The sequence below is a fragment of the Cynoglossus semilaevis genome, chromosome 5, assembly GCF_000523025.1.
Source record: "Cynoglossus semilaevis isolate Cse_v1.0 chromosome 5, Cse_v1.0, whole genome shotgun sequence".
NCBI classification, from domain to species: Eukaryota; Metazoa; Chordata; class Actinopteri; order Pleuronectiformes; family Cynoglossidae; genus Cynoglossus; species Cynoglossus semilaevis.
The window spans coordinates 19221896-19247735 of record NC_024311.1 but is presented as its reverse complement, the minus strand read 5'-3'; the positions used below and the strand labels follow the sequence as shown (position 1 = coordinate 19247735).

The window sequence follows — 25840 nt, the reverse complement described above, 5'->3', positions numbered from 1 at the left end:
CTCAGCGCAGCCTCAGGCCAGAACAATCACACTGAATATACTGGATACAGAGAATTCACTCAGTCCAGGGAAAATGATGCAAGAAGGAAGGACAACGGTGGTTCCTTCAATCCCAGTCACTGGACATCGAGGGTGGGGGACACCTTAGATCAGACATGGGCAAACCCTCCCTCCAAACTTTTCCAAATTATATGACTTATTTATTTACCATTATACCTCAGAACTCCTCAAGTCGTACAAATAAACCTGTTATTGTCATTCAGTCGTGAGGCTGAAGATGATCCAGGATAATCTAATCCTCACCTCCATGATGGGGTTAGAAGCCAGAACTTTGTCCTCCACATTGGCCTCACTGGCAGAACCACTGACTGTAGCAAAGTATCTCATGGCATATTTGGCAGAAACCGTTTTTCCTGCTCCAGATTCTCCGCTCACAATAATGGACTGATTCCTTTCATCCCTGAAAATGGAAAAGATCAATCAGAATTATCAGAACTCTGTTTAGTTATTTTACTGAGAGATGCAGCTGCACAGTCACAGACACGTGACAGAAAATATACCCTAAAATATTCTATGAACGATACGCAGAGTCTCTGAACCCAAACCCAAACCTGAGCCTGAGCTTCGCTGCAGTATCAACTGTATCTGGGTGTTTCTCACACTCAGCTTTATAAAGTGTTAATCTGAGCTTCAGTCTTATTTTCTGTGAAATACTTTAAACATAGTAAATGTAAAGTATATTTTTCTGTTTCAGAAGCGTCTGCTGTGACCGACGTTATAAAAGAAATATATACGTGAAACGAGAGACAGTCCGACCACTCGGCTATTTTTGTCTCAGCGCTGACCCACAAACTGTAAAAAGGGGGGTGGGGGGGGGAGACTGAGCAGCCAGGAGACTGGAAGGATATCTACTCAGGTGACACACACACACACACACACACACCTGGCCATCTGTTTATACGCCTCCTCTGCCACAGCAAAGATATGTGGGTCCATGTCCCCCATGTTCTGACCGCTGTAGGCGTTGATGATGTCAGTTCCATAGATCGGCAGCGGCTCATACGGGTTGATGGCCACCAGAACGATGCCTGTGGCACAGACACAGAGGTGAGATGAGTTCACAGTGGTTCAAGAAGTTCAAGAACAACATTCAGTTCCCACTCTTTATGAACCTAGAAGTCCAGGGACAGTGGGAGTGGAATGATGAAAATACTGTGTGACATAAAGATATATTTATTATTAAATGATAACAAATCAGCAGAACATAAACTATGATGAGAGAGAACAGTGAAATAGTGAGGCTACAAGGAGCAGAGGTGGTGAAGGTGCAGGAGTTTAGGTACTGAGGACCAACTGTTCAGAGCAGTGGAGACTGTGGAAGAGAGGTGAAGAATAGAGTACAGGCAGGATGGAAAAAAATTTCAAAATAATTTTTCAAAAAAAAAATTTGAAATTTTGAAAGATTTTAACCAAATTTTTTCAAAAACTGACCAATTTTGAATGACCAAAGAAAGACAGAAAATCTTTTTTCATAAAAACAGTTTTCAAAAAACAATTTTTTTCAAAAAATAATTTTTCAAAAAAAAAATTTTTTTTTTTTTCAAAAAAAAAAATTTTTTTTTTATAAAAAATTTTTTCAAAAAAATTTTTTTCTCAAAAAAAATTTCAAAAAATTTTATTTTCAAAAAAATTTTTTTTTCAAAAATTTTTTTTTCAAAAAAATTTTTTTCAAGAAAAATAATTTAAGAAAAAATTTTTGAAAAAAAAATTTTCAAAATAATTTTTCCAAAAAAAAAAATTCCAAAAAATTTTGAAATGTTGAAAGATTTTAACCAATTCTTTCAAAAACTGACCAATTTTGAATGACCAAAGAAAGACAGAATCAGGAATGAGGTCATTAGAGGGACAACACAGACAGCAAGGTTTGGAGAAAAAGACAGAGAAGCCAGATTGAGATGGTTTGGACATGTGCAGAGGAGGGACAGTGGATACATTGGTAGAAGAATGTTGGAGATGGAGCTACCAGGTAGGAGAAAGAGAGGAAGGTCAAAGAGGAGATATATGGATGTAGTGAGGGAGGACATGCAGATAGTTGGAGTCAGAGTAGGAGATGCAGAGAACAGGGAGAGATGGAAATCAATCATTTGCTGCAGCAACTCCTGAAAAAAGTTGAATAAAAAATTTTTCTTGAAAAAAATTTTCAAAAAATTTTTTTTCATAAAAACATTTTTCAAAAAACAATTTTTTTCAAAAAATAATTTTTCAAAAAAAAAATTTTTTTTTTTTTTAAAAAAAAAATTTTTTTTTTATAAAAAATTTTTTCAAAAAAATTTTTTTTTCAAAAAAAATTTCAAAAAATTTTATTTTCAAAAAATTTTTTTTTTCAAAAATTTTTTTTTCAAAAAAATTTTTTTCAAGAAAAATAATTTAAGAAAAAATTTTTGAAAAAAAAATTTTCAAAATAATTTTTCCAAAAAAAAAAATTCCAAAAAATTTTGAAATGTTGAAAGATTTTAACCAATTCTTTCAAAAACTGACCAATTTTGAATGACCAAAGAAAGACAGAATCAGGAATGAGGTCATTAGAGGGACAACACAGACAGCAAGGTTTGGAGAAAAAGACAGAGAAGCCAGATTGAGATGGTTTGGACATGTGCAGAGGAGGGACAGTGGATACATTGGTAGAAGAATGTTGGAGATGGAGCTACCAGGTAGGAGAAAGAGAGGAAGGTCAAAGTGTATGGATGCAATGAGGGAGGGCATGCAGATAGTTGGAGTCAGAGTAGGAGATGCAGAGAACAGGGAGAGATGGAAATCAATCATTGGCTGCAGCAACTGCTGAAAAAAAAGGGACAAAGCCGAAAGAAAAAGAAGATAAACTATGATGAATAAAAGAAAGACTCTCCTAATCATCATCATCGACCGTGTTCTGTCAGAGGCTCAGAGAACCTTCTTACCACAGTAGGTGTAGATGAGCTTCGAGTCGATGAAGCGGACTTTGAGGTTGTGGAGCACGGCGGGCTCGTGGAGGTAACTGAGCGCCGTGAGGTCATTCTCACCAACCAGGATGTCAGGGTTCCGCAGATAAGGCAGGTTCTTCTTCTTGGGATCAAGCTTATGCTCAATGTTCTACAGGATGAGCGTGAAAATCAGAAGGGTCACACACACACACACACACACACACACACAAAGGCAAACACTCAAATAATAAACAGAGCCACAGCCACCTTAAAAACATCACAGGACACATCATCAATTAGACACAGCCCTGGAGCCGGAGCATGAATGTCATCGACAATTTTCACACTTTTTTTTTAACTTGACTGAAAGGATCTCTTTTTCACTGATGGCTTTTTAAAAGAAGCCTCTAATTCTTGAACACTGAGTCTTTACATTTAAAATCACATCAGAAAATATCATTATCGAGTTAATTTGTCTGTATATTTGATCAGCGGTTTTTGAAGCTGAAACCATCAGGTCATTGGGAAAAAAACAATTTAAATCTTCACATATGTGTAGAAGATTTTTTTATTTTTATTTATTTTTTGCTTTGTGACCAAAACCCTGGATTTCATAGAAGAGTGGAGACATATTTCCTCAACACATATTGAATCAACACAGTGCAGCTTGAATCCTCACCGTTCCATCCTCCAGCGTCAGCTGCAGGGACGTATCCTCATTTTTATAATCCTTAATCAGCTCAGCAGACTTCCACACCTCCTCCACATCAGGGATCCAAACCCGAGCACGCTGAAAAACAACAGAAAACAACACACACACACATCTTAGTGGGTATATATATTCTTATGAAAGCTTTCTGAGAAATAATATCTATTGGAAAATGTCTTTATTTTATAATACAGCGAGGGAAAGCCCAAGGTTTGGCTGAGCTCAGAGCAGTTCTTAGATAACCCACATCACTAACTGACTTATTATAATCATTGAGTTTGATGGCAAACACACGTAGCATGGTTACGTTTCTGTGGCTGTTCAAGGACTTGTGACTGAAGGTAATCAGCTGATCAAAGACATGTGGAGAAACAGCGACGAACACTGACGGTCACATGGCCGAGGAATCCAGCACACAAAGAATTTAACAGACGACCGGAGAAAGAGTCGGGTCAGTCAGTCAGTCAGTCAGTCAGTCAGTCAGTCAGTCAGTCAGTCAGTCAGTCAGTCAGTCAGTCAGTCAGTCAGTCAGTCAGTCAGTCAGTCAGTCAGTCAGTCAGTCAGTCAGTCAGTCAGTCCATGAGAGAGAAGGTCAGCTTTTATCTGGAGAGTTTTAAACCAAGAGGTCGACAGAGAAATGAACAAACATGTGACTGTGTCAGACTGTTTGAACCTAAAACCATCTGACCATTAAATACAATAATTAACACTGCATCAGTGCATAATGTTGATAATTTAATTGGTGTAAAAACACACTCGATAAAAAAACAAGCAGCAGTTGGAGAAAAGGCATTTTGATACATATACATATATACAGTATATATATATATAGTATATATATATATACATACATGTATACATATATGCTTCACTGTCACCTGTTATTATAAATAACCTGTTCAAACACTAAACACAAACTAATATTTACAGAATTATCATCTGTGTCCAGATGCAGACAGCAGGTCACTGTTGAGTGTCCTGAAGACTGTTGAGTGTCCTGAAGACTGTTGAGTGTCCTGAAGACTGTTGAGTGTCCTGAACTGAAGACTGGAAGACTGTTGAGTGTCCTGAAGACTGTTGAGTGTCCTGAAGACTGCTGGGACATTGTTGAGGCCTTGGGTAAGTGGAGCACATGATTATGAGCACACAGTCTTTCAGGAGGACCAACAGCGAACATTTTACGGCTTTTCTCAGCCTGCTGACGACAGAGTCTGTGACAGAGAGACCTCATTGTCCAGGACGACGGAAAGACACACTTCATCCATTTGTCTGCCTCTTCACTGCCATCGTCTGAATCATGACATGCCCGTCTCACAACAACCCAGCGTCCACCTCACTGTCTCAGAGCTGCAGCCTCAGATCAAATGAGGAAGTGACATCAGTTTAGTCACCGTATAATATACAAACAGCCAAACGACCAATCACAAACCAGTGGTTTTTCATTCCCTTTATTTCATATTATATTATTTCAGTGAAGAAAATTCTCCCACGTCCGTCTGTCTGAGAACAGGAGGGTCATGGTACGGTGGCTATCATAGCATAGCATACTACCAGGCAAAAAAACTCTGGTTTTATTCCCAGCCAACAGGAAGTCAACTGGAAGTCAACAGACAACATGACAAAAATGAAACCCAGACAACAGACAACATGACAAAAATGAAACCAATCAATAATCAATTAACCAAACAAACCAACAGACCATCTAATCCAAACAGTATTGTATTTCAATTAATGTTGGAATTTAGGCAATTAATTAGTAGCTCAAAAAGCTTCACTTCATTAGTAACCAAACCAACATAAAACAGGAACTAACGACAGACTGTTTTAAAAACATGTTTCTGTCTCAGGGAACAGGAAAGAAACAGCAACCTCTCTTTTCCGTCTGATATTTGATGTTGTCTTCTCACCTCTGTCTAGAACGACACCATCACTGGGAGGAGGAGGAGGAGGAGTGAGAGCTGGTGTCAAATCAAGAACTGCACCAATTATCTACTGTAGCTCCAAACCTGCTCTCCTCTCAGAGAACAGACACAATACCATAATCACACGCACAGAAACACACACGCAATCAACGGACGCAGAACTGACGCCTGGAGAAATGTAAAACGTGTGACTGATCCCTGGAGTTGAGGGTCAGGGTCAGGGTTTGACTCCATTCACCTAAGGCTGGCTCTGTTTGTCTGTTTGTTGTTTCAATAATAGAATCTTACAAATAAATTACTTCATGAAGAAAAGACCTCAAACTGACTGTGGACTGTTATCTCAGAGTAGATGTGATGTTTTTAGTGAATCACAGTTAAATTAAAGTGAAATAAAAATTCATCACAAATGTCTCTGAAGGTTGACTGTGTTCATTATCACCGTCACGTGACTACAGTTTTATTCTAAATGATTACAGACACTAAATTAAATCAGTTGGAGTTGAAACTGCGTCGACATCGTAGTCTTAAAGAATTCAAACTGCATAAAAGTGAAAATTGAACTTATTGTCGTGTTTATTATCAAAGTGCTGAGTACAAAGATCTTTATTTTGAGATTTGAAAATGATTCAGTTTGTGCTTTGAGTGTTGGTCGTTAACTGACTAATTAACACCTCCAGTACATGTCATCCTGTCAGGAGCTCATTTCACAGCTGCTGGAGTTGAAGGTGTGGTGTAAGACGGAGCAGATGATAATCCTGGTTCAACTGAGACCAAGAACCAGGCCCTGATAATTCTTCCTAAAGGTTTAACATCTGCTAATCCTGTTTCAGTCAACTACGCCGTGGCTTTCATTATATTCTCATTTAGCCACAGCTTACTGCTAAAGTAAACGCTGCAGATAAGTAAACATTAAGCTGTCAACGTTAACTAGTCTTAACCTTAACCTGTGTCTGTTGTGTTATATATTTGACATGATAAAAACTCCACAGCACCAAACAGAAATGTCTCAGAAATATGTGTCATAAAATACAAGTTTCAATTTACTCATAATTTAAAACCTGGCACTTTTGAGTTGAACACAACACTGATATGGTCAAAGGAATTGAGGAAAGACTGAGCACAAAGAGCTAATTAATCAACACTTAATCAGTTCTGCATCACAGTGGTTGGGAATCACTGATCAAGATGAACAGGAAACATATAAAAACAATAATTTGGTCTATTTTTGGCTGATGTGTTGTGGCTTCATCTTTCTCTCTTAATAAGGTCAATAAAGTAAATGTAAACTGTAAAATATACGAGTGAAATCTGTCACAGAGTGTGATTGACAACTGGTTCATCCAGAAACTGAGTTACTTCTCAAACTTAATTCAAAAACGTGGAACCACGTTCACACGTTAAAAACACTACAGTGGTTGGTGGAGGGTTGGGTTGTGGACAGGAATGTGAAAAGTGTTTTGCAGACTCCGTCAATGGAGTCTCAGAGTATAGAGGCTGTCACATGATGCCACTCGTGAGAATCTGCTGTTTTTCTGCTCAGCTGGGCAGACGCAGCATGATGCTGAGGTTTGGAGGTTTAGAGGTTTGGAGGTTTGGAGGTTTGGAGGGAGCTCAGTAATGGAGACACAGACGTTAGAAATGTGGATGTCGTTGACGAGTTACTCAATAATTATTATATGAATATTTAGTCTTTCCTGAACTGAGGAGGGCAATGAAAATGATTTTTTTTAACTTACAACAAAATTAAAAAAAAAAAATATTACAAATGCGAGCAATGATAAAGATTTCAGAACTTTTGTTTTGTCAACCAACCAAAAACAACAGAAACAATTACTTTTATGAAGGATTGAAGCAACTCAAACACAGTCACATCACAGAAGTCATTCATTCATTCATTCATTCATTCATTCATTCATCTCTTCAGGTTCTATTCAACTTTAAAATGATATCATCAAAACTTGTCAGATTTTCACCAATATTTAGCTTATCATTGTAGCTCCACTGTCTATTACCAAAAGAAGTTAAAAAAAAAAATAAAGACACTGACTGGAGCATCAACAACTGCTTTAACATGAGATATTTTTGGAATTATTTCACTCAAACACTGACATTTCTAACATTTAGATGTCAACATTTGTGGACAGTCAATTATCTATATTTACATGTGTTCATAAATACACTCCCCACATCACTCTGTGCAAAACCACATCAGAAATAAATCCTCTGATAAACAGTGATGGTGACATTCAGATTGAAAAACAAGCAAAATACCTGTTACATTTCAATCACTCACGTTGCCTGCCTTACTCAGACACAGACTGACTTTAGTCCAGATGAACCCAGAGGTCAGTCTGTCAGTCTGTCAGTCTGTCAGTCCATCACACTGACTGACCTTATAAAAAAGCCTTTTCTTTCGCTGACTAACGTAATTCTAACGTAACCATTTTTGCCACATCACGTCCAGATACCTGCTTGATAAACAAAGAGAAAATAAGACACTTACATCACTGAACATAAACTCCATCTCCCAGTCCATCTTGTCAAACCTCTACCTCATACTGTGAGTCTACAGGAAGCCTCCAGCTGCGGAGTCAAGAACAGCCACACAAATTAGGATGAGACCGCCCATTGTACGGAGACGTGGTGTGACGCCCTGGGACAGAGACCAGTCCTTCCTGATCCTCCATCACAGCCACCGCGTCGTCAACAGACTCTCAGACCAAACAGACACTGATTGGCCACCAAACCTTGACAGAAAGTCACCGTTACTGTCACGTCCGCACTGACATGATCAAACTCTGGCTGTGAATAAATGTCCTGACTTTAAAGGTTCATAGAACTGTCTTAACAATGTCAAAAAAAGACAAACATCAGCCAAAATATTACACCAAAATAAATGAGTTCATTTTTGTCATTTTGACCAAATAAAGAAGTGGTAAAATAATCAACGTAGTCCTCGGCTGAAGTAACATCTACTGGTGAGTTGACATTTTGTAGTTGTCCCGTGGTTCAGTCCTCACCTCAGTGTCCAGTTGGAGGATGTTAGAGAAACCACTGGACAGAAACGGGTGATTATTTGTGGCAGAGCAGCTGCAGCTCAGAGATGTGGATGTGACTGCACGTGTTTGTTAACCAGCTCACTCTCACTCAACATGCTGCTTCAAGACCGACCCCGACCCACACAGAGGGCCGAGTGTTTTAGACCAGTGCAGCGGAAACACAGGTCACTAATATCAGCGGAAAAACACACTCCACCATTCACAGCTGGGACTATTTATAAGGTCGCCCTGACACACACACACACACACACACACATCTGTGGATACTGACCACCATCAAAGCTTTACAGTCTGACTGTAGGTTGTTCACCTGTACTCCAGGAGCCGGCTGCTTTCACTGACACTGTAGTTGACACTGTCAGAGAGGTCACGACCCACAGATGGGTGACAGGAGGTTTACACCAGGTCTGACCAGAGAATCTGACCATCGGAAATGGTTGAACCAGGACGATGTCGCTGGGCCTCACGGTTCAATGTTATGAACAGAAACAAATATAAATTCATGATTCAATGGTGCAACAGTTCTGTGTAGTATCTAGTAATACAACATCATCCAACCATGGAACCTCGGACCAGGACAAATTCTTTGTCTGTTACGACAAGACTAGTGGTTGTCAAACAAGGACTGGGTCAGCTGATGCTATTGTCAACAACGTGAGGACACGTCCCTGTCAAAAAACATAAAAATAAAAATGTCACAGACCAGATTGAAACAAACAACTGTGGCGATAGAGTCAAATGTAAAAAAGATAAAAAAGTCAAGGACAAACGTCACTGTAAAAGACATGTTTTTAGTGGTTAAATCTGAACACACCAGCTGTCAATGACGGTGGATGACTCATGCACGACACACACACACACACACACTGATACACACACTGATACACAAAGACACAGAGAAAGGGGTGAAATCTTCTTTTTTTTTTAAGTCATGTATCTCCTACAGCACCACCTGTGATGACCTTGTGGGTCTGTCACACTGTCACACTGTCACACAGTCACAGCCCGGCCGCAGCCCCGGGGCCTGTGTCCGGGTGCTAACACCGTCCAGGATGCTACAGGGTCCGGATGCTGCACTGGTCGCAGCATCTGTTGACGAACCGTCACACGGTTCACGGTCAGTCAAACAACTGCGTTAGACGAAGCTGACGAACAAACGGCACCGGTGACGTAGAAGAACCGACACCACGGCGTCTGAGAGCCGCGGTGTTTTTAGTCCGAAGACAAAGATGTTCTGATTTAAAAGCCTCCATGATGGCTGGCACCGCCTTTGCATCATCTTAGCCTCCGAGGAAGAGGAGGAGGAGGAGGAGGGGGAGGTGAACGATGAAGGCCTCACAGGGGACATTGTTAATGTTATAATGTTTTAAATGAGATAATGCTAGTCACAAAAATAGCATGGCTGGGTTTAATCAGATTTTTTTTCTCTTTTTTTTGAGGTCGGTGGCGGAAAATAGCGCTGAGTGAAGACAACGACGAGGTGGCGTTTGTGTCAGTTACAGCCCCGTCATCACTGTCACCTAATGTTGTTCTTTAAACATCACAACCAACACAAAACAACAACAGCAGCAGCGGCGGCGGCAACAACAACAACAGCAGCAGCAGCAGCGGCAGCGGCGGGTTTTCGAAGTACACACATTCATTTTCAACCGCCGAAGAAAACGTCATGTACAAACACATACACACACACACACACTTCCCGCGGCCAAACATAGAGACGTCAACATTTTCCAAGAGTTTTTTGCTCATTCGACTCACATGCTACCACTCACAGACTCAGCCTTGTGTACGTCGGTGTCTGCGTGTTCTTATTACCGTGGTGTAGAGCTCCAACGCTGCCATGACCGCCGTCGGCTACGTCCTCTCTCCGGTGTGCGGTAAGACTCCGGCGGCTGCTCCCCACACTGCACGAGACCCGCTGCGTGTGTTCATGAAGCGGGGGCAGGAAAAAGGGGGGAGACGGAGTCTGTCTGTCGTTCTGTCTGTCTGTCGGTGAACTCAGAGTGGAGATGTTTACTCCTTTATCTGATGGCCATGTTCACCTGAACCACTCCAGGCTCCTGCTGCTCCTGCTGCTGCTGAGATTTCGGCGTCTCACTTTGCATTCTGGGAATGATGGATGAAATGATTCAGCCAAACACCAGGAGGTAAGCTGGTAGCCCTGGAAACTGCACCACCTAGTGGTTACAGCTTTGTAATGCCCCAATAAAAGGAGTTTATCTTTAAGATGGAATATCTCGTGGTGACGTTGCATGTTGGTATTGGATAAAGTTTCGGATCCTTGAATTTCTCTCTTTTAAAACAATAAAGGTAATTACTGTATCTATCTGTCTATCTATCTGTCTGTCTGTCTGTCTGTCTGTCTGACTGTCTGTCTGACTAGAAGAATGTTCTGCTTGATCGTTATGATACGGTTATGACCTATAGAAGTGACTAGAAGAATGTTCTGCAGTTTTAATTACCATGTTATTGCACACACACCATTAAAATTCCCCACTAATGTCATAACCACGGTGAATTCTTCAACGAACTCTGAAACTTTATGTGGAAAACAGGGCTGTCATAATTACAGCAACAACAGCGCCACCACCAGGACCACAAAACCTTTATTATGATGATTACATTTATTAGCCAAACTGTGCAGTGTAATAAAATTCTACTGTCTGCTTGTTTGGTGGTTCAACGTTGCATGTCATCTGCTGGACGTCACAACATTCTCTGCTTTAAGACTAAAAGTCAAAGTCCCTCAACAGCTGGACATGTGTACGTATTTACACATATCTAAAAGTGTGATCATTCTTTGTTTTTGTTTTCCATTGTGTTCAGTTTGAAACAGGAAGTATTGGAGAACTTACCTGAGGGATAGCTAGCTTGTAGCAGCTAAGACGTCTCTGTTCTTCAACATAACCAACCAGGTCACTGATTGAATGTTCTTGACATGTCACTGCTCTGTGAATCAGACTAGTCAAAGCCTCTTAACTCAATAAAAGACTTAGTTACAGCTCTTTAATTAGTCCGCAGAAAGGGCGCTGAAATTAAGACATAAAACCAGTTAGAACCACAATTAAAATGCAAGGAAACATTTGTGCAAAACTATTTTATTTACAAAACATGGCATAAAGTGACAGCAAGGCAGCCACGCACATGCACAGTTCAGACAGGTGCAGCTCTAGCTTCAATTTACCACCAGGTAAATCTCATCCAGTCAGCAAAGACAGGTTCAAGATCAAACTGTTCACCCTCACCCAAGTCATGGACGTAGGAAACCAACCTCTTCATTCTGCACCCCCCAAAATCTGCCCCAAATATTCTGACAAGACATACATGTACTTTTTACTGACACAGCTACAAAGACTGGTCCCATCTGACGGTAGTTTGACCTTCAGGCCACGTCCACTACAGCCCCCTCCCCCCACCCCCCCACCAGCTGCCTCGATCACAAACATTTGGAACTGCATTGTTTGTCCAAAGGAGACTTTGAGGCTAAAATGCTGGCTAACACCTCAAATATTCTGAATCAACCATTCCCTTCTGCCTGTTCTAATTGTTGTTGAAATGTCTGTTTACTATGTCAGAACTGATTTAAACAAACCCCAGATTGTTCTGTACCCACGGGTGTTTAACACCGCTTGTCCACCGTGTTGTACTTAATCACAGAAACTAACTGCTGAGTGGGTGATACAAATGTGATGTTTCTCTCTAAGGGCCGTGATTTACTCTTGTTGTGGCCACACGTACAGAAGATTTCCCAGAAGCCCATACCAAAGCTGTCCAATCACACCAGGTGCTGCTGCTGCTGCCCTCTCTTCTGTCAGTTAACACTATGATACTTATCATCCTTTTTTTTTTTTGATCATGAGAGTCACAGTTCACTTGTCACATTCGCAATTAGTTGTTCTGTCTTACAGTCTATTTTACATAAAAATAGGAATATATGGGCAATGGAAATGTAAAAGTACAGTGACAGGAGAAGTTGTTTTCGGGGGTGGGGGGGGTGGGGGTGAGGGTCAAATGCAAAGAGAGGGAGCCGGGGAGTGAAAATACTGGGGGTGGGTGGGGCTGAGGGACAAATTTAAAGAGAGGGAGCCGGGGAGTGAAAATATTCAATTTAAATCAGCTAGCCAGGTCATTCAGTGAAGAACACCAGATCTTGATGATTAGAGTTAAGGCCGCTGAGAACAAAGTGGAGGCTGGGAACGGACGGAACCATAAGAAGGATGGGAGAGTTAGTGTTGCAACTCTTGAGACTTGAGGAGAGGGTGAGGGTTGGGAGGTGCAGCAGGAGATGTCAAGGCTGTGAGTACATCAGCCTGCCAGTTTACTGGCCACGAGGGAGGGTTTCCTTTGGGGCAGGTCCTGGGGGGTGGGGATGTGGTCTCCTGTGATCTCTGTCTTTTCCGGTGCAGCAGTTGGAAGTTGTTTGTTCTTTATTTTAGCCTTAGCCATGTTGTAGTCCCCTGAGTCAAAGTACTTTTGCTGCAAAGACAATAACATGAAATGTTCACTGAAGTTAGAAAAACTGTTATTTTGCAAAGACAAATTCAGGGAATGTTGAACGGGAGAATATTCTAATTCTAAAAAATATGTATCTGTTTTAAATATAGTTTTGATTGGAAACCAGCTTATTTCAATATACATAGAAAAGATTATAAAAATATTCTATATAATATTTAGAGAATTTAAATAGATACACATTCACCTGTTGCAAAATATACTATATAATATTTAAATAGATACACATTCACCTGTTGTAGCAAATTCTCTTTCAGACTCACTGCCTAACGTCAACTTCACTGTGACTTTATGGAAGTCTGAGAGTCTAACAGACAACCCAGGTGACAACGTACCCCCTTCTGTAGGCGTTTGCGGAGCAGGTCAGAGCCTCCAGGTTTATTTCCCAGGTTTGGATACCTGGCCTTTAGCTTAGCCTCCTCAGCCTTCTCTGGACTGATCACCTTGTCCTGCAACTCCTGGAAAATAAACATGAGACACTGCAGTTTTTGCTAGAAAACTCACAAACCCACAAGGAAACGTGCACACTTATGAATCTCTTGTATATTTCCTCAGAATTTTAAATCGAAATTCTTCTGTGGTTTCCTTTGGGAGATTAAAGATAAGTAACATTGTCAGTCACTGGGTTAATGAAGATCAACCCTGCTCTCTATCACACAGTGATGAATCTTTCTCTTGGTATATTTTCCATTTTATTTGTTCTCATTCTTTATGTCCACATGTAATCAGACTTGACATAATAGACATGATCTTTGAGAGAATACTAGGATAAATAATGACTGATATTAGACATTTTAGGAGAATTAGACACAGACTAGACGACTTCTGCCCACGAAAAATGAACGGTAGCAATGTCCATTTCAATGTTAACTGTACAGCATAAATGCACCACAGGTCTAGGGGTAAATTGCTATTACAGCTATCAATCTTTGTATGTGACAGCTGGGATTGGCTCCAGCTTCAATGGCGTCCCTGAATCAAGAGGTGAAAGCTGGGAAAATAAAGAGAATTTGAACTTAAGGGCAGCCATTTCCCAAATGGAAAAAAAAGCCATAAAGTGATTCTTGAAAATTCCTCCTTTGTGATACTTCTGTGTTCTGAGACTAGCAATCCGTTGGTAACAGTGGTTATCAAATATTACTAAATACGCAGCTAAATAAATGCGATGGCAGTAGCTGGGATCGGTAGTTGGAATTACATTTTAGAGTTAACTTACCACGATACAAGCTTGACTAACAAGGGGTCCTCTCGGTGTGCTGTTATTTTCCTGGATGAGCTAGCGTTAGCTCTTTAGCTAACGGCATAGCCGCCAGTGTTAATGTCAATGACAGCCGCTAAGCTAACACTGGCGTTAGCCGTACACCCGACATACACAGCAATCGTCCGACTCTGTAAAGTCGGGCAGCAAACTACATCCTGGTGAGACAACTATGTCGTGTGATTTCACGATTTTAATAAAGTCTAGAATTACCTGCAAGATATTGTTGATAAATCAACTAAAAAGAGTCCGAGGCGAAAATGATGCTAATGCTACATAGCATTAGCAACAGCAGAGAGTGCAAAGCTCGACCTCCTACCACCGCTGCACGTTTATTTACCTTATCCTCCACTGAAGTCTCCTCTCCCGCCTGCGTCTCTTCGTTTTCCTCTGACATGTCTAGATGTTCTCGGTGAATTCGGAGCAGAGAATGAGTTGGACAGAGATCCGAAGTACAGCCGTCCTTATTTTCCCTTCCTACAAGACTGTTACTGCCGCCGAGCGCTCACTCTCCTGCTGCACCAGACCGACTACGTCACACCCGAAGTCATCGGGCGCGCTCACGTGTGGCTCCTCTGGTGCTCGTGCACTTAGATTATGCTTCACGTCTACAGCATCCTTAGGATGTTTACTTTAAGTCCATGTTTACGGATTTATAGAAATATTAATATATATATATTGTGAAGATAACATTTTTGTTTCTAAGTATTTGCTTAGAGAAAACGTCTTAATCGAAGCCATTCCTTTTCTTCAGGAACCGATACTAAATATTGCTCTGCATACAGAACAACAAGTTTGATTTCATGCAGCAGAATATTAGCAGAGCTGCAGAGATCGACATTACTGCCTGTATGTGTCACAATTTCTGGCATTATGTTGAAGAAATCCCTGCACTCACCCACAGGTCTGTCCTAACCCTGACCTCAGGTCTGTCCTAACCCTGACCTCAGGTCTGTCCTAACCCTGACCTCAGGTCTGTCTGTCCTAACCCTGACCAACCCTGACCTCAGGTCTGTCCTAACCCTGACCTCAGGTCTGTCCTAACCCTGACCTCAGGTCAATCCACTAGGACACAGTGTGGTCTGGGACCAGTGTCTAGTGCTTGAATCACGTCCATTACACCACGTGAGGTGTGTGGACATTGACATGGTGTCTTCATGACGTGACCTCTGCATCAACACACACAGTATTGTGTGTGTGTTGATGCATTGGTTCTCCATCACACCTGGTGTGACCGTATGAAGAGAGTAAAGAACAAAGAGACGCAGCAGAGCTAAAGTTTGCTTCAGAAGATAATATAGATATATTTTTTTTCAGATTTGAATATTAATGTCAAAAATACATACTATGATATACAGTTTGCACTACATCATCTTAGCATGACAGACGTCACAAGTAGTAACTGAAATATTAATTTAAATATTAAATAAAACTGACGATAGTTAAACTGAAAGTGAATGTGTAAACACTAAACTAAGGTTATCTTTTCTCTCTATTGCAACACTTCCGATAAAGTGGTTCTGTAACAGTACAAAAGTATTAGAACTTTTTTTTTTTTTTTCATTTCCAGTTTTGGGAAGAAAAAAAATCCACAGTGCACTTCTGATGTCCTGCTGTGATGTTTTCTGTTGAATCGTGGTTGATTGCTTGTCCGACTTCTTAAATGGTCCATCGTTTGTGGGGTTTTTTCTCAGACAATGGGATGGCGTTGCAACGTGTCTCTCAGGGTCAGCCTTCATTGGTACCCCACCTCCCCCTCACCCACTCTGTGCTCAGAATCCCAGGGTTCAAGTCGAGTTCACATCTTAGCTTTTGTCAGGGTGTCGTATTGCTTTTTTAAAAAGAAAAAAAAATAAATCACACTTTAAATAAAGTTGGTTAAAGTCAAATTAATATCAGTAAACAACAGAAAAGGAGCCTGAACTGTTTTGTCCACTATCTCTCTGGTAGCAGAGGTTCCCAGGGTGAGGAGTGGCTCCCCCTGGTGTGGTAACGTCATCCTGATCTAAGTATTTTCCTTACATGTGTTAAAGAGGAGAAGTTGTACTGGTTTGTAATTGTATTTTCTTTGCTCAGTGACAATAGATTTTCTTTAAAAAAGACGGTGTTTTTAATGATGTGAAGTTGAGCAGCAGTTGCTGTGAATGTGTTGATGTGGCAGCTGGAGGTACGGGGGGTCAGGGAGGTCAACACCAGTACAGAAGGGGGCGACGTTTGGGAACGACCGTCTGAGACAGAGAAGATAGTCAACAAAAGAGCGGCAACAACAACAACAACAACTGGTCAGATCTTCACATCTTTTTAAGCTGGGGCCCAAACTGACCACTGACTCTAACCTGACACTGACACTGACCTTTCCCATCAAAACTCACACAGCATCAGCTGACCTTTCCCATCAAAACTCACACAGGTTTACGTTTTCTCAGGCTCATAGCCCCCCTTCATCTGTTCTTGGTGGCAGAGGTAAAATTCAAGGGTGAAGTAAAAGGACTGGAGAATGTCGTCCACTGCTGTTGATCGTCCTCATTGTTTTTTTGAACAATATCGCTGGTACTGAGAGGTCACCGAAACGTCTTGTGGACGATGGACGGACAAGTCAGACCTCAGCAGCGAGAGGAGAACGGTGGGTCGACAGGCGACTCTGTGAAGGACTGGAGTTCGTAGGCAGCACCGCTGTCCACCTCCATGGACTTTCTGGAGAACAGCAGGCGGATGTCCCTGTGGAGGTAGATCTTTCCAGACTTGGAGCTCTGGAACCTGTGTTGAGTTGACAAACAAACACAAGAAGGTTAAAAGTGAGCAGAGAAATGACCGGTGCTGGACAGAGACAAAGGGTCTGTGGTTCAACCTCAGATGAACGAGGTAGCGCAAGGTGCGTCCGTGGCCCATGGCCAGAGGCTTCCTGCTGGTCTGATTGTTTGATTCACGGCGAACGGGAACAGAGAAGGTCCTCTGTCGTAGAAAGGTCTGGTGTCCAGCTGGCATAGATCGTAGGTCGTACATCACAACAAACATCTTCACCACCGTCTTGTTTGGGTTAAATAAGGTCTGAGACCAGAAAGCACAGACAACAAATGTTAATCAATAAATGTTTGTCAAACACGTATTAGTCAACTTAAGAAATGACATGGATCAGCTCTGATTATGTCATGTAAACAGGTGGGGTAAATGAGGCCGACAGCCAATCAGAACTATGTTTGTTACATTTAAGGTGTGAACTGCAAAATAAACCCAGATCCAAATATAGTGAATGTGTTTCCAATAGTAGAATAAATTTAAAATCTAATGAAATCAGGAGCAGGAAAACCTTTCAACGTTTGTCGCACAAATTCACTAAAAAAGACTAAACCGTAGATAACATCTGGAAATAAGGACATCCAATACTTTAAAATTAAACTTTCATCATGAACCTCCAGGGGGCTCTGTCTCCCTTTTGGCACTAACACCGTGTTGGTGGATGTTTGTTTTCTCACCACTTGAATGGTTCCTGATGGAGGTACACGGTAGCCCCGTTTTCCCAGGGACTCCAGGTTTATGACGCCCTGTTAAAAACAAACAAACAGACCATTAAGAATAAACGGACGTTCAAACACTGGACTGGACTGGACTGGACTAGACTGGACTGGACTGGACTGGACCGGACTGGACTGGACTGGACTGGACTGGAGAGAAGTGGTCGTACCATATATGGTGAGGGAGCGTTGTCATCAGAGACACTGTAGAAGAATACGTCCACAGGTAAGGTCAGGTGACTGGGGCAGAAGGAACCACTGGCTCCAACCTCTGCCGTGAATCCCTCTACTGTCCCTAGAGGCTCCAGGCGGTAGTTCAGCACACACTCCTGCAGGAGCAGAGTCCAGTTTCACAGATTGTTGACTTTAAAAAAGAATGAAACTGTGACAGGTTCATGTTTATGTGTAGTAAGACAGTGATATAAACACAAACGTTTATTTTTAAAGTCAGGCTGATCTTTAGGATCCAAGTTTAATGAGCTGAAACCTGATCACACGACTCAGGTCGTTTGTTCTCACCAAGGACTCAAGGCCTGAACATGGGACGGTTTTTTTATGTAAAGTCTTTTTATTTTTTTGGTTAACAAATAAATCTGGACGGTAATATTAGAATCAGAGATAATGACAGAGTGTAATTAGCAAACTGTGTGTGTTATTACCTCACCTTTGTTTTTCACTGGTCAGTGCTCCTGACATGACTGCACTGAGAGGATTTTAAGATTTGTGCCTTGTCTGTTTTTATTAGAAAACTAATTTTTGAACGCTGCACTTTTCTTTCAAACAATTTCCTGCCGTCCTGGTTTTTTGCTGCAGTTGTTTTGTTTTTCTTTTCATTCTGACCAAAGGCACAGACTTTAACAATCTCCGTTAAAGCTTCTCAGAATTACAAAATGGTTCCAGACTCATTTGTAAATGTGACTCTTTCATCGAAGCCAGACTGAAGAAACACCGCTGCCAAACCCGGTTGGACTTTAAGTAATTAGATTTTTTTTTTTTTAAATGTAAGACGACTGTTGGAGTGTGTGTTTACGTTGATTCTTTACCTCAAAGTTTCCCAGCAGACTGAGACTGGCAGGTGGAGCACTGGTGCTGAACAGCTGCTGTGACTCATCTGTGCAGCCCTTTGGACACACCCTGGCAAACACACACACACACACACACACACACACACACACACACACACACACACACCTGGTCAGTGTGTGATGATGTATCAAAGTGTCTTTAAAGTTCTGACGTGACAAATATTACAGATGTTCACACTGTCACCACTGAATGGGAGAATGAACGGGTGTGTGTGTGTGTGTGTGTGTGTGTGTGTGTGTGTGTGTGTGTGCGTTTAAACGACGCCAAACACCAAAGTGTGAAAACATCTGCAAAAAGAGCGAAGCAGCACGAAGCTGCCGCCCACACCTGCTGGTGTGTGTGTGTGTGTGTGTGTGTGTGTGTGTGTGCGGCAGTGCCACGAGGCTGAATGTGTGTGAATCAGGATGTGGAGCTTCAGCAGGTGGTGGTGGTGGTGGTGGTGGTGGTGTGAGAGGAACAGTCAGCAGAGCAGCAGTGACCTCATCTCTGAACCTCCTCTGGGTTTGAAGGAGATGCAGGAACAACAACAACAACAGCAACAACAACAACAACAACAACAGCAGCAACAACCACAACAACAACTAATATACATAGTACGGTGGATAACTGGGATGAATCTGTGAACTTTGTTAATTAATTATCACTGTAAACAGGTTCATTTTGAGAGACCTCGTTTATTCTGTACTGTAAATCAAATGTAGGACAAATGGGAACATTTGATGATCTGGACTTGGTTTCCATGATGAGTTTGAGCTTTGACTGTGATTAGTTCCGTGACTGTGTGACTGTAGATGAAGTGAAGTGAGACGCAGTGATAAATTATTTACCTTTTTCCAGAGGCCCAGGGCAAACCCTTACAGCCAGTCAGAGAAGTGTCCAGGTCAAAGTACCCAGTTTGACTTCTCCTCTGAGGAACCTGCAGCACACACACACACACACACACACACACACACACACACGTAAACAGGAACAGATTTGTCTGAGTGTCAGATTAAAGACACAGAACAGGATGTGGAGGGTAAAGAACTGAGATTTAACGTTTCACTGCATAAAGACGTGGCGTCTGATGAGGCACAGATCGAGTCACGTGGAGTCACACACACACACACACACATATGGTACTGTATGTGTGTGTGTGGGTTTACATTCACTTGGTAATGTTAAAAGAACTCCTTTGTGACGTTTTCAGTCTGTGATGACAAACGTCGACAGTTTACTGTGTGTGTGTGTGTGTGTGTGTGTGTGTGTGTGTGTGTGTCTTACAGGGCTGGACAGCAGTGGCAGGCCGGTGCAGGGGTGGAAGGCCTTTGTCGCTGTGGCGTCCAGAGAGTGGCGGTTCTGTTTCTTCCAGCTGTTGCAGGGACGCAGCGGGGAGGGGCTGTGAGTTCGCTGGACCAGGAAGACGGGGACAAGATTATCATCAGTCCAGAGACAAAGAATCCTCTGCATTTATCAAACCAGGATGTTTTGATGCCCCCCCCCCAAAAAAAGAAATTGTTGTTCTTCTGGATGAAAAGACCTGGCTGTTTGGGGGGGGGTGTCTCTCACCAGTACAGTAGGATGTGGAGTCACATCTGGACTAGAAGTCCTGGTCCATCGGCACACTGTGGGAGCCTGGTTCTCGTCCTGGGGGGCTGCGGCCTGAGCTTGGACACAGTTCTGTGTCGTCGTCGTCGTCATCGTCGTCGTTGGATGAGGCTGAGGCTGAGGCTTCGTGTGGTTGTGGTTTGTGTTACAGTTTGTGGCTGGACTGGCACCGTGACTGGTCCAACTGTAAAACTGGACATTCCGTGGACACTTCTGGAAGGTGGGCAAGGCTGAGTGGGTTTCATGGCTTGGGGGAGTTCGTAAACACTGACCAGTCTGGATGTGCAACTGTCCATTAGGTAAAGGTTCTTCAAGTGTGAACGGAGCACCATTTTGGACCCGGGGTGAGTGGCGGTCGGTCCCCGGGTCGGACTGGGTCTCGTCTGTGCAAACGGGCGCGGGCGCTGCAGCGGTGCGGCTGCCGCTTCTGTGAGGTTCGTGGCCGGGCGTGTGGCCGTTGGTGTAGCCGTTGGTGGCAATGTTCGAGGTCTGCGGGATGTGGGTGACGTGCGAGTATGTGCGGACAGTGTGTGTGACTGTTGTCGTGTGTGTGTGGTGGACAGGGCTGCTGCTTCTGCTGTGTCGGGGGGACAGTGAGGGGACGGACAGCCTTTCCTGAATGAGTCTGGTGATGTCCTGCACGGCCTGGGCGATAATGGAACTGTCTCTGTCTCTGTCAGTATCCCAGTCCTTTTCCTTCACTCTGTCCCTGTCCCTGTCTCTGTCCCTGTCCCTCTGTCCACTCCTCTCCTCCTCCCTGTACTTGGTCTCAGTCATCTTCAGCTTCCTGCAGGCTGCAGGTTTAGGAGAGAGGCTCTCCCGTTTGCTGATCGAAGTGTCAGTCAGGGGTGTGTTGAAGGGGCTGGCTCTCAGCGCTCCCATGGACTCGTAGGGCGGTACCTCAGGCTCTTTGGTCTTACTGGCAGTTATTTCCTCGTGGTTACTACCCCACATGGCTTTAGGAGGGTTGTCACCAGCGAAAAGGCCGGGCGGGAGTGGCGGCGCTGTGGGGTCGCAGAAGTTCAGCCTCTGTGCGATGCGGGCGATAACTTCCTGTCTCTCCTGCAGCAGGGAGCCAATCAGGGGATTTGTTTCGGTTGCAGCAGGTCGTGGGGAGGGGCAGCGAGGAGGTTCAGCCAGGGAAATATTCTTAAAAGCCCTCAAAGGTTCAGGGACAGACACCTTTGACCTCTCACTGCTGTCCTCCGGCTGTGGAGAGTCTGGAGAACCATTCAGGGAGGAGTACAGCCACTTCCCTGCCTTACCTGTGGGGAGTGGAGACGGGGAGTGGGCTCGAGGGGGAGTGGAAGAGTGGGCAGGTCTGTGGAACAGCGGTGAGCCCTGAGGTGGAGGCGTGCTGACCTGTGGAACATCTCCATTTTGATAGACGTGGTTGTCGGCAGGCTCCTGGCTCTTCTTGCTGAAGGGCGGTGGGACGGCCGTGTGGGGGAGGGAGTTGATGGGGATGTTGTTGATGGGAAGATTAGGGACGGGCAAACCATTGAGGAGGAGACTGGACATGCAGTTGGAGCTCTTGCTGTACATGTTGGAGTTGTGAAGCAGGCCGTCCTTCCCGGGGTCCGGGGTCTTTCTGAAGGCGGGGAGACCACCGTGGCTGTGGTTGAAATTTGGATGGAGAGTGGGTGTTTTTCCGTAAAGCGGGGGCAGGCCGGTGTGGATGCTGCAGGCCAGGGTGGGGTAGGTGGGCTGTCGAGGGAGCGACTGGACACGGACCTGCAGCGCCACACTCTGGGACACGTTAGGGACGGGGAAAATGTGCTCCGAGGGGGGCTGAGAAAACTGCCAGACCAGCTCCTCGTCAGCAGCACTGATCCTGATTGACACAGGAAGTCAGTCATGAGCATCATCACCTCCACAAAATGGATTTTTAAAATAATAATAATAACATGTATTTGTTAGAGGTGTATAAGTACACACTGATGTATATAAACAGGACGTGCAGTACAAATGTTTGAACAGGGTTAAATAAACGCATCATCATTTAGTTGAAGTCAGCTACACCGCTAGTCACACATCAAACATGACGAGACAGCGTCATCCAAATGTCACCACGACTGGTACCAGTGAAAAAGCAAAAGCATATTTATAATAAAGTACTGAACCGTGACGTGAATGTTGAGGTACTTTTCTGTATCGTTAATAATAAAGTACTGAACCGTGATGTGAATGTTGAGGTACTTTTCTGTATCGTTTCACCCTGAACATTTATAGTTTTCTGATGACTGGACTAAACCTCACATCACTGTTACTGTTAGTTCCTTTATTCATACAATTTAGCTGCAAGGTGAAAAGTTTTCAGTTGTCTGAATGTCTGACCTGTACAGGATGTTTCTGGGGACGATGCCATGTGAGGCACTGAGCCAAGCACTGAGCTGAGAGAAGAAGACGTAGGAGCGAACAGCCAACAGGAGGGTCTTCTCCTCAATGAAACGATCACCACTCCTGAAAAAAAAAAAAAAAAAAAAAAACCCCACAGCTAAAGGATGTGGAAACGTGCCAGTATGTCAGGTTAATAAGAACGCGGTTTCTTCCACATGTTAGCAGGAAAGTGTGCCAATATGTCAGGCTAACAAACCCTCTGAGTGTAGAGTTAATTTCAATGTTTTTTTTTCTTCTTATTTTTATCTTCCTGCTTATTCTATTTTTAACATCGACAGACTTATTTGGCTCCAACCTTCTCTTTGTAAGATTTAAAACCCCTACTGTTTAGTTTTTCACATTTACAGGCCCATAAATTCAGGAGTCAGGGCTAAAACCTGCAGCTTTATGTGCCGTTTTCTCTGGATCAAAAGTAAACACTAACAACATTTTTGTTGTTCCTTTACACTGGAAACATCAACGACACTATTTAAAAATCAAATGTCCTGGATCCAGGTTGAGAAATCTTTCTTTTTTTTAGACCTTTTTGTGTCGCCCTAATGTGGCCTTACTGTCTTGGAACCGGCTGCAGGGTCCATCGTTCCAGCAGGAGAGCGTCCTGTTTGATGACTGGGTCGCTGATAAGGTCACTCGGGGGGCACTCGTCACCATAGCAACAGTCTGGCAGGAGCATGACCTCGATCATGATGGGGATGCTGTTCCTCCAGAGCAGGATCACCTCCGAACGGGTCCGCCTCGCCTGCCGACACTAGGTGAGCGCGCACACACACACACACACACACACACACAGACACAGACAGACAAGGGTAGCAGGTTAGTGATGGTTGATATAAGGTCATCAAAGAGAGATGACTCCAGAGAGCTTCACTCACTGCTGGACTTGTCCTGTCCTTAAGGTCAATAACTAATTAAACTGAACACATTTTAACTTAATTAACTTAAAATTAACTGAACTAATTTATATCTTTTACATTTGAGCATAAGCAGTGGCACAAAAAGATATAAAATGTAAAGAAGTATGAATTCTCGAGCTGTGAAACCGTTCCTTTGATTCTCTGCTGTGGCTCTGTTCTGTGCAGCAGTGGAACGTTCTCCACTCCATTTATATTAATGAGGCAGAGCATGGGCACAGTAATTACACCGAGGCTGTGATGTTTCCCTCCAGGTAGAAAAGGTTGGTTGGAGGAACATCCATTAGGAGAAATTCAATATTTGACTCAATTGTATTGTTTTTGTTTGTAGAATTTTAAACTGTGTCATCATTAAATGTAAGGCCTTTAGAAATAGATAGAGTTTGTACTGAAGGTTCATAAGACAATAAGTTCATATTCAGACTGTTTGAGTCTCTTCCTTCGTTGTGACAGAAAAGTCACCTGACCAAACCCCTTCAATCGAGTTTGCCTCGAGGCAGGAACAGTGTTAGCTACCTGGGGCAGTTTGTCGCTGCATTCGTGTTTGTGAAGCGGTGGCATTGCCGACTGGGCCGGTGGACAGTGCAGCCCCTCCGTCCTACCCTTGACAGAATATTCCGGCGTCCGTCCCTCTGTGATGAGCAGGGTCAGGAAGACCAGGAACTCCTCGGCGTCGTACTCGAAGAACTCCTCGGCTGCATCTGGAGGAGGCAGAGAAACAAAGGTTACTGGACGTTCTCTTTTTCACATGTCACTACAAAAACCTGCAGCACGGTTTCACAGTCGTGCTGTAAATAAAAGTCTTCACTGCTGTGGTCATCACACCTGTTTGGTTCTCCTCACATTTTCAGCTGGAGTTTCAGCTTTGGCTTGAAAAGCTTGTTTTGAGAAGCAGCTGATGAGTCAAGTGTTGGTGTTGTTGTATTTACCTCCATCATGTCAGCTGAGCACAGAGGTGTAACCACGCACACACCCGTGACATCACACACACACACACATTTACTTCGCCCCTGGACGAAGAATGACGTGAAAACAATTAATAGAAAAAACCTTTTCTGTTTTTTTTCTTCTGATCCGTAAAAAACATTTTGGGAAAAAATATCAACATCAACAAGTCACACTGAAAAGTATCATTTGATTTTATTGGCTGTCTAATTTCAGAGAAGCCTTGTGATTGGACGGTGATCAGTCACACAGAGGCTTTTCTTTCTTCCTCTTAACTTTCCAAAGCTAACAGTCGGCCATGGTGGCCCAGGTCAGTACAGCAGTGGGCGTGGCCTGTTCACCAGGATGTTGTTAGTCTCCTGTCATGGCAACGTCCACAGAAGCCTGCTCTGTTTGTGTTAGTGTGGAAGTTAGGAACTAAAATAAGGTATATTTTTAGCCGTGGACTGAGGAGCCCTTGTTGGCTCCGTCTCCTCCTCTCTTCTCTCCAGAACACTCCCAGAATCCCGCAGGAGGAGGCAGCTAATATTCAGCAGAAACAGGACCAGGAACAGCCTCCTCAACAATCTTTGGACTTTTCCCAGGACAAATCTAACGTCATCACGGAGTGCAATGTTGTTGTTTTTCTTTACATTTCTTTTTTTTTGCCGTGAAAGTCAGTCCAGCGTAAGGACAGAGACACAGACACCGTGTCCTCAGTATCAGAGCAGGGCTGCTGAGGACAGATCCCCTTTCAGCTGGCTCTGCAGAAGTGTGAGCTATAAGCTGTTGCATGTGTGTGTGTGTGTGTGTGTGTGTGTGGAGGAACACGTATTTCAGCCAGCCAACCAGTCACGCACAGTTCTCCCAGGGAACTCCTCCCACATGCCTTTGAGCTGCTGCTGCACGTGGAGCGAGGCGCACTCCAACACAAAACATGAGGGGGGGGGGGGGGGGGGGGAGGGGGGGCTGTTGGCCCGCCGCCGGCCGCACAAGAACG

The 25840-nt window shown here is 43.3% G+C and overlaps 3 protein-coding genes across 18 annotated transcripts in view; all 3 read right to left on the bottom strand.

Annotated features, from left to right (window-relative positions):
* Positions 1 to 10922, bottom strand: part of myo5aa (myosin VAa) — a 32392-nt gene extending 21470 nt beyond the window's left edge. For 2 of the 13 annotated variants that reach the window (XR_003049684.1, XM_025055464.1), the window contains exons 1-5: positions 8095 to 8451; positions 3640 to 3750; positions 2958 to 3129; positions 944 to 1088; positions 304 to 460 (exon numbers count right to left, since the gene is read on the bottom strand). Coding sequence is in view for 12 of the 13 variants with exons in the window: in XM_025055464.1 (XP_024911232.1) it covers positions 304 to 460; positions 944 to 1088; positions 2958 to 3129; positions 3640 to 3750; positions 8095 to 8127 (618 nt within the window). In the remaining variant the exon portion in view is untranslated. Of the gene's footprint in view, positions 1 to 303; positions 461 to 943; positions 1089 to 2957; positions 3130 to 3639; positions 3751 to 8094; positions 8453 to 10465 lie in introns of those variants that run through there. The other 11 variants (XM_025055467.1, XM_025055465.1, XM_017032570.2 and 8 more) reach the window with 8 other exon arrangements.
* Positions 10923 to 12699: 1777 nt separating this feature from the next.
* arpp19a (cAMP-regulated phosphoprotein 19a) lies at positions 12700 to 14976 on the bottom strand. Its single transcript, XM_008310975.3, has 3 exons — positions 14761 to 14976; positions 13498 to 13620; positions 12700 to 13126 (listed from the first exon to the last, which is right to left on the bottom strand). The coding sequence occupies exons 1-3, from the start codon at positions 14815 to 14817 to the stop codon at positions 12956 to 12958; spliced, it is 351 nt and encodes a 116-aa protein (XP_008309197.1). The 5' UTR covers positions 14818 to 14976; the 3' UTR covers positions 12700 to 12955.
* Positions 14977 to 15699: 723 nt separating this feature from the next.
* The window catches only part of atosa (atos homolog A), a 27770-nt gene continuing 17629 nt past the window's right edge, over positions 15700 to 25840 (bottom strand). The window contains exons 1-13 of one of the 4 annotated variants that reach the window (XM_017032571.2): positions 24742 to 24911; positions 24433 to 24617; positions 23557 to 23753; positions 22943 to 23068; positions 20567 to 22439; positions 20282 to 20407; positions 19846 to 19934; positions 18976 to 19066; positions 18103 to 18261; positions 17894 to 17962; positions 17269 to 17468; positions 16808 to 17177; positions 15700 to 16773 (exon numbers count right to left, since the gene is read on the bottom strand). In XM_017032571.2, the coding sequence (XP_016888060.1) occupies positions 17024 to 17177; positions 17269 to 17468; positions 17894 to 17962; positions 18103 to 18261; positions 18976 to 19066; positions 19846 to 19934; positions 20282 to 20407; positions 20567 to 22439; positions 22943 to 23068; positions 23557 to 23753; positions 24433 to 24477 (3129 nt within the window). In that variant the 5' untranslated portion in view covers positions 24478 to 24617; positions 24742 to 24911 and the 3' untranslated portion in view covers positions 15700 to 16773; positions 16808 to 17023. Of the gene's footprint in view, positions 16774 to 16807; positions 17178 to 17268; positions 17469 to 17893; positions 17963 to 18102; positions 18262 to 18975; positions 19067 to 19845; positions 19935 to 20281; positions 20408 to 20566; positions 22440 to 22942; positions 23069 to 23556; positions 23754 to 24432; positions 24912 to 25840 lie in introns of those variants that run through there. The other 3 variants (XM_025055535.1, XM_025055536.1, XM_008310977.3) reach the window with 3 other exon arrangements.